Below are 8,371 nucleotides of genomic sequence, written 5' to 3' on the forward strand. Positions count from 1 at the left end.
CTCAGTTCCCGCCCCCTCCCTTGGCGCCCCGTCTCCACTCCCGCCCCGTGCCTCGTTGCACAGACTCCACCCCCTTCCCCAGGCGCCTGGGTTTGCGCAGCGGCGGAAATGGGCAGGGCGGAGCGAGCGCCGCGGCTAAAGCGAAGGCGGGGACCCTACCCATCCCTGGTCCCGTCGGCTCCTCCCACCCCGGGTCACGCCGTGACAGGGGCGGAAGCGGCGGCGGCGGCGGCCGAGAGGAGGCTGGGGCTCGCGGCGCGGCTCCTGCCGTCCTGTGCGCGCGGCGCGCGGCTCCGGAGAGGCGCCCGCAGTCCAGGGCGGCGCGCACCGCCTCGCTGGCGCTCAGAGGTGGGAGACTCCCCACTCCGGGGGCGTGCGTGGGGACCGTGGCGAATTTCGGGTGACAGCGTTGCATAAAGCAGCTTGGTTGGGGTGCAAGCCCTCCCTCTCCCCCTGTGCAGCGCCCCTCGCCGTAGTGGGAGGTGGGCGGGTGCCCCAGGGACGGATACCTCATGCCCCGGATTAAAAGAGGGTGCGGGGTGGGTAGCTGTCTGAAGAAGGGGGAATTCCCGGGCTAGAGTGTTGGGGTAGTGGGGTCGCCAGATTCGTCGCGATGTTGCCGGTCTCCTAACCCCCCTACAATGTTTCCTTTCTGTACAGCGGTGCCTTTTCCCCGAGACTCCCGGCACCTCTTCAGCGAAAAGGTGAGCCCCGGGGCAGTTGCTTCTCCGACTTCGAAAAGCTTCCGAAAGCTTCTTGGAAAGCGAGGCGGCTGCAGCTGGCACGGGGAGTTTGGGGCTCCCTCCTGGGGACTGTCAGAGCCGCGGGAGAACCCCACGGTCCTGGAGTAGGAACTCCCTCGCTCGTTCTTCCCGGCCGGTAGGGTGCGGCCCGGAGCCCGCACAGCCTTGCAGGTGTTGTAGTAATCCTCTGGCACAGCCACCACGCATTGAGACTTGATGAGCATTGCCAGGTTGCTGGGGTAACTCCTCTGGGATTGGAGATTTGGAGGAGGGGTGGCCCGATTAGGGTAGCTGTTAGTCAACGGCCGGGCAGCTGACAGGTGAAAGAGGAAGGAAGAGGCCGACCCAGCTGTAGAAAGTTAGGGTTCAGTGATGTGGAAACCAGCCACATAGAGGCCCAGTCTTCCCTTGGGTGAGCCTGGAGGACTCCCCAGTCCACTCCAGTTGAGGAATCCCCCACACCACGTATACACACATAACTCAAGGCTTTGGCCAGTTTTGTTTTGTGTTTTTAAATCTATTTTAGTGGCAGAAAGGCGAGTGAGAGGGAAGGCTTCTTCAGGAGGTACATGAGAAAATTACCATCAATAATTAATTGTCTTGCAGGGAGAGTCAACAAAAGATGTCTAGGCAATTGGGGATTTAATATTGAATCATTGAACTGCATGTTGAATATTGAATAATTCAATATTGAATTGTACTGGTTCCCTATTTCTGAAGATTTGATTAGTGTGGGAGTAATAAGGTGCTAGTCCCCCTATTTTAAGTGTCCCAAGGAAAATTACTGTTTCTGTTGTCTCTGAAGAAGTTTCTAGTAGTTTGTCCTATTTTTAGAAGTTGTACTGACTTCACTATGAATATGTATTTTAGATTGGTCCTTTTGATTCATATTTGTATGAATTCTGTGTGTTTCTTAAACATCTTTTTGAGGCCGGGCGCCATGGCTCACGCCTGTAATCACAGCACTTTGGGAGGCCGAGGTGGGTGATCAGTTGAGGTCAGGAGTACTTCAAGACCAGCCTGGCCAAGGTGGCAAAACCTGGTCTCTATTAAAAATGCAAAAATTAGCCGGACGTGGTGGCACACACCTGTAATCCCAGCTACTCGGGAGGCTGAGGCAGAAGAATCCCGTGAACCTGGTGGGGTGGAGGTTGTAGTGAGCCGAGATGGCACCACTGCAGTCCAGCCTAAGCCACGGAGGAAGACTCCGTCTCAAGAAAGAAAAAAAAAAAAACTTTTTGAATAAGCTGCTTCAGAAAAACCTAGGAATTATAATGAAATTACATATTGATATATCCACTTATATATTTACCAAAAAAACCCACTTTTTTCTTTTATCACATTAAAAGAAAACCAAAGCCAAATTTTAAATGCTTGAATTAAAAATTAGAAATATGTGTATAATGTTGAGCATGAAACCAATTGATTATATTTAGGTGTGTTTATTAATTTGAAAAATCAAAAAGGAAAACATTTTAATATACTAAAAAGTTTTTCTTCATTTTAAGACCTAAGGACCCAGCAAGTGGAAATATATAAATTACATTAAGTGTCAAAAATTCTTAGAATGGATTCATATAACCCTCAATTGTATAATTAAAGTTGAAAATATACTACCATAAAAACCTTCAGTCAGATTTAATAATGGCTTTTGTAGCTCATGTTTTCATTTCCTTGTTAACTATTTCTTGAATTCTTTGTTGCATTAAGTACATATTTTCTAGTATTTAGTTAGATTAAAATGTTTGATGAAATTTCAGGAAACTATACTTTCTTTTGAGAATGCACACTTTCCCAGGTGACAGGGTCAAATGTTGCATGAACCTAGGCTGATTCATTTATGTTCCTAAACCTCACATTTGACTTCAGATATTTTTGCTATAATACTTACACATGTAAGTATTATATGTATGCTATATATTTAAAAATACTGTATTACATATTTACATATGCTATATTTGTGGTTCATGTTGTGAATAATGTCAGGTATATTTTATATATAAATGAAGAGATCTGTATATTTACATATATAAGAATTCATATTTATATGTGTCTGTGGAGAGATTTGTTAGAGTGGACAGCCTGTTTAAAATAGAGTCCAAAAAGCCTTCTTTGGGTATAACAATTATAGGTAGATAGTACCTTTTTTTTTTTTGGAGATGGAGTCTCGCTCTGTCGCCCAGGCTGTAGTGCAGTGGCACGATCTCAGCTCACTGCAAGCTCCGCCTCCCGAGTTCACACCATTCTCCTGCCTCAGCCTCCCGAGTACCTGGGACTACAGGCGCCCGCCACCATGCCTGGCTAATTTTTTTTTTTTGTATTTTTAGTAGAGACGGGGTTTCACCATGTTGGCCAGGATGGTCTTGATCTCCTAACCTCGTGATCTGCCTGCCTCGGCCTCCCAAAGTGCTGGGATTACAGGCGTGAGTCACCGTACTGGCCGGTAGATAGTACTTTTAACATTATTAGCATTTTCTCCAACAGTGTGATAGATGCTGTAGAACTAAATGGCAGTTTATTTAATGCTTAAAGAACTATAATGCATTTCAGAACATGTAGGGATTATGTGTTCACAGCTAACATAATATGTATTGGTTCTGAGAAAGTGAAGATTAAGTCAAAGGAGTCTGGGCGCAGTGGCTCACGCCTGTAATCCCAGCACTTTGGGAGGCCGAGGTGGGCATATCACGAGGTCAGGAGATCGAGACCATCCTAACACAGTGAAACCCCGTCCCTACTAAAAAATACAAAAAAAATTAACCAGGCCCATGGTGGGGGGTGCCTGTAGTCCCAGCTACTCGGAAGGCTGAGGCAGGAGAATGGCGTGAACCTGGGAGGTGGAGCTTGCAGTGAGCCGAGATCACGCCACTGCACTCCAGCCTGGGCAACAGGGCAAGACTCTGTCACAAAAAAAAAAAAAAAAAAGTCAAAGGAAAATTATCTGTAACATTGATGTCAAGATGTCCCAGAGTCAATGTAGATGGCAAAGTGAATTTTTCCATAGGATGTTAATAATCCATGAAAAATACTCTTATGAGTGTTAATACAGCTCACAAATACAAAACAATAGGATTACAAGCTCCTTAAAGCTTTTCTCCAAGACGAAGATTATATATCTGGAATTTGTATTTTATGGTTCTACTTTTCCACTTTCAAATTCTTTATCCACTGTTATGTCCTATTTATTTTTCGTTTATCATTTTGTGTGTGCATGTGTAGTTAAATCCAATGGATCAAGGAAGGAGATGAATGATAATTATAGATTTTATATATTACTGAGTACTTATGCTAAGCATTTTTCATTCCTTATCTAATTTAATTGAAAAAAATTCTGTTAGCTCTTAATCTTTCATAGCTGCTACACATTATTTCTCTTGTAGACTTTGGTTCTTAATATTTGTTTAACCAAGCTGTTATTGGACTAGTTTGGGAAATTTTTTCCAGTAGAAGATACCAGTGCTTCTATCTAATTTAGATCTGTATATTCAGTAGTGACTAGTTGGTTTTCTTAATATTTATTTGTTGAGTTGTACTAAGAAAGAATGAATGAGTTTTCTTTTATTTTTTTTTTTGAGATGGAATCTTGCTCTGTTGCCCAGGCTGGAGTGCAGTGGTGCAATCTTGGCTCACTGCAACCTCCGCCTCCCTGGTTCAGGCAATTCTCCTGCCCCAGCTTCCTGAGTGGCCGGAATTACAGGCACATGCCTCCACACCTGGCTCATTTTTGTATTTTTAGTACAGATGAGATTTCACAATGTTGGTCAGACTGGTCTCGAAATCCTGACCTCATGATCCGCCTGCCTGGGCCTCCCAAAGTGCTGGGATTACAGGTGTGAACCACTGTGCCCGGCCATGAGTTTTCTTTTTGAAGTATAATAAGAGATCAAAGTGCAGGAACTGCTAAGAAGACACAGTAAAATGGGGAGGAACATAGACAAAACTAGGTGGCTTTCCTCATTGAATTTTATAAACATAGTGTGATTTGTTTATTGGTCACACTACTTGGACCTGAGGTGGGAGAATCGCTTCAGCCCAGGAGTTCCAGGCTAGCCTGGGCAACATGGCGAGACGTCTCAAAAAAAAAAAAAATAATAAAAAAAAATAAAATTGTAACTTTGTATTCAGGCAATCTAACATACATTCGTACCTACTAAAGTGTGTAATAACTTGCTCCAGACTGTTAAAAATATTTGCAGATGCTACTATTTAATGCTCTGATTTTTCTTTTGCAGATTATTTAATGTAATGGCAACCCCACGGGGGAGGACCAAGAAAAAAGCATCTTTTGATCATTCTCCGGATAGCCTTCCTTTGAGGAGCTCCGGTAGGCAGGTAGTGTTCATTTATTCATTCAACAAGCCTTTTTTGAGCATGCAGAATTACTGATTGGGACTGGAGAATTAGAGTTGAAAAGACTACTCCAGTCCTCAAATTGCTTGTATTCTAGTGGAGAAATTCTCAGTATGGTCATAACACAGTGTGATAACATGATAGAATATAGAAAATAGAAGCATTATCTGGCAGAGGGAACTGTAAGTATAAAGGTGTAGAGTGTGAATCAGCATAGGATGTTCAGAGAATCACGGCTGTGTGGTTGCTTCCAGAATGTGAGGCTGGGGCCAGATCGTGGCTGGCTTGGATGTCATTCGTAGGAATTTGGACTTCAGCTTGCAGTTGGTTGAGTGCTATTGGAGGGTTATGTATAGGGCTTTTTGGGTAGGGCTTTTATTCTTTTAAAAGAAAAAATTGAGCAATATAATTCTTTCTCTATGATTTTTCTAGCTTTTTATTTAAATTACTGAGAGGACGCTGGGCGCGGTGGCTCATGCCTGTCCCAGGACTTTGGGAGGCCAAGGCGGGTGCATCACGAGGTCAGGAGATCGAGACCATCCTGGCTAACATGGTGAAACCCCGTCTCTACTAAATATACAAAAAATTAGCTGGGCATGGTGGCGGGCGCCTGTAGTCCCAGCTACTCGGGAGGCTGAGGCGGGTGAATGGCGTGAACCTGGGAGGCGGAGCTTGCACTGAGCAGAGATTGTGCCACTGCACTCCAGCTTGGGCGACAGAGCGAGACTCTGTCTCAAAAAAAAAAGGAAAAACCAAAACTGAGAGGGTATAACTGCTCTAAGTAAAGAAAGATAAAAAAGTCTCAATTTGGGGAATGACTTGTTTTTTTTTTTGACTCATGTCACTTTTTTTTTTCTTTTTCTTTTGAGACAATCTCCTCTGTCCCCCAGGCTGGAGTACAGTGACACAATCGTGTGTGCCACAATGCCTGGTTGATTTTTTTTTTTTTTATTTTTAGTAGAGACAGGGTCTCGGTATGTTGCCCAGGCTGGTCTTGGACTCCTGAGCTTAAGTGATCCACCTCAGCCACCCAAAGTGCTGGGGATTACAGGCATGAGCCACCACACCCAGCTGATGTCACTTTTTTCTAAGAAAAACTCATGTGAATTTAGTTATTTGCTTAGACATCTGTTGTTAAAATGCTAGTTCTCTATCTCTAGCAAGTTAGTAAATTACTCGCACAGTGCAGTCACCAGGAAATTGCTGTATTGTCATCCCTAACCTACTGCCAGGATGGTTTTCACCTTCATGTTTAGAACTCAGATGTGATTTCAGTAGTGAACCTTCATCCTTAGTCATTTTGCCATCATCAGTGAAATTTTAACGTCAGCTGTGACTCCCTTAGGCGAAGAAGAAAGCAACAGAGACAACAGATGAGGATGAAGATGGTGGGTCAGAGAAGAAGTACAGGAAATGTGAAAAGGCAGGCTGTACGGCAGCATGTCCTGTGTGCTTTGCAAGTGCTTCTGAAAGGTCTGTTTAGATGTGTGTCTGACCTCCCATTTCTGCTTGTGAGAAGTTCTTTGTGGAAACATCATCCTTGAAGATAGTTTTCCTAAAGATAGATACAGATACTATAAGTCATCTAATCTAATAATAGAGACATTGCCCAGACATTCTGTGCACACCACACCCTCCTCAAGGCCCTCCCTGTGTTAGCCCTGGCCTACCGGGAGAGGCCACACCCATGTCAACTTTGCAACACAGTGTCCTCAAATCCAGCCAACCATATCTACCTCTCCGAGGGTTGAGGGTGGGATGGTGTATGTCATGGGGAGACAGTGGAGAGAACTCATGAGCTCTCTGTAGACACCAGCATTTGTTTACTTCTCACTGTGCTTTTCTCTCTCATGTAATGTGCCGCCTCTTCCCATACGCACGTAAGGGTCTCATAGAAACTACAGCTAACTGCAGCCTTGCCATTTTTATTGTGGGGTGACACAAGTATGACCTTTTTTTTTTCTTTTTTACTTCCAGAGGAAAATCTTTAATTAAGGGTTAAGGTTCAATAAAATCTAGAAAACAAATCCTATTTGTTTTTAAACACAAAGAGGGCCAGGCATGGTGACGCGCGCCTGTAATCCCAGCACTTTGAGAGGCCGAAATGGGCGGATCACTTGAGGTCAGGAGTTCCAGACCAGCCTGGCCAACGTGGTGAAACCCCGTCTCTACTGAAAATACAAAAATTAGCTGGGTGCAGTGGCAGACGCCTGTAATCCCAGCCACTCGGGAGGCTGAGGCATGAGAATCGCTTGAACCCAGGAGGCAGAGGTTGCAGTGAGCCCGAGATCGTGCCACTGTACTCCAGCCTGGGAGACAGAGTGAGACTCCATCTCAAAATAAATAAATAAATAAAATAATAAAAATAAACACAAAGACGTGGCGGTGATCGTGTTCATAGTGGCATGATTTTTCACTCTTTTGCTATATTATCAACTGTTTGATAAGTTATCTTTGCCAAATTGCCTGCTTGATGTTCAAATTACAGCTGACCAGATTCCCTCGCTGTTCAGTATTGGACCCCATGTTATTCTCTCCTGTCCACATATGCAGCCAGCAGCAAGCACAGTGGCATCTGCCCTTATGTGTCATAAAACCCTATCGTTGCCCCAAGGAGTCTTCTTAAGACTGCTAAGCCCCAGGCAGCCAGCTAGCTTAGGTCCCATGGTCTAAGTCCCTGCATCCTCCCTGTGTGTTATTATCTGCTAGTAATCCATTCCTGTTTCCCCTGTCATTAGGGAGCTAAGTGGAGATAGCGCAAAATGGGTTCATAGATGGTGCTTGCAAGATGGTTTTTTTAAAAATGAGAGGAGAAATGTTTATTCATTCCCAAAGCTATATGTTTTTCACTATTTTCAGATGTGCCAAAAATGGCTACACCTCCCGATGGTATCACCTCTCCTGTGGGGAACATTTCTGTAATGAATGCTTTGACCATTACTACAGAAGGTATGTTCACTAACTGTGTGAGATTTCCGTGGAGAAGGGGACCGTAGCAGGGGCAGTGCGTGTTGTCAGCTGATTAAAGCTTAGTCCCCAGGCTTACTGAATTATTCAGCTCTTTCGGCCATGCCTGCGATGACTGTAACTTGGACAAGAACTTTGATGTTGTAGTTTGTGTGTGTGCATGTTTATGTGTGTGCACACTCAGGGATCAAAAAATACCTGCCATGAAATAGTTATTTTTGGCCGGGCGCGGTGGCTCAAACCTGTAATCCCAGCACTTTGGGAGGCCGAGACGGGCGGATCACGAGGTCAGGAGATCGAGACCATCCTGG

General features: G+C 44.6%; 1 protein-coding gene across 4 annotated transcripts in view; it reads left to right on the forward strand.

Moving 5' to 3' along the window:
- The first annotated feature begins 173 nt into the window (after nt 1–173).
- The window catches only part of KDM1B (lysine demethylase 1B), a 68,146-nt gene continuing 59,948 nt past the window's right edge, over nt 174–8,371 (forward strand). For 3 of the 4 annotated variants that reach the window (XM_009204489.3, XM_009204490.3, XM_021937026.2), the window contains exons 1-5: nt 174–348; nt 661–704; nt 4,976–5,075; nt 6,439–6,566; nt 7,953–8,042. In XM_009204489.3, the coding sequence (XP_009202753.1) occupies nt 4,989–5,075; nt 6,439–6,566; nt 7,953–8,042 (305 nt within the window). In that variant the 5' untranslated portion in view covers nt 174–348; nt 661–704; nt 4,976–4,988. The remainder of the gene's footprint in view (nt 349–660; nt 705–4,975; nt 5,076–6,438; nt 6,567–7,952; nt 8,043–8,371) is intronic. The other variant, XM_021937025.2, reaches the window with a different exon arrangement.

This window comes from Papio anubis, chromosome 6 (assembly GCF_008728515.1).
Source record: "Papio anubis isolate 15944 chromosome 6, Panubis1.0, whole genome shotgun sequence".
NCBI classification, from domain to species: domain Eukaryota; kingdom Metazoa; phylum Chordata; class Mammalia; order Primates; family Cercopithecidae; genus Papio; species Papio anubis.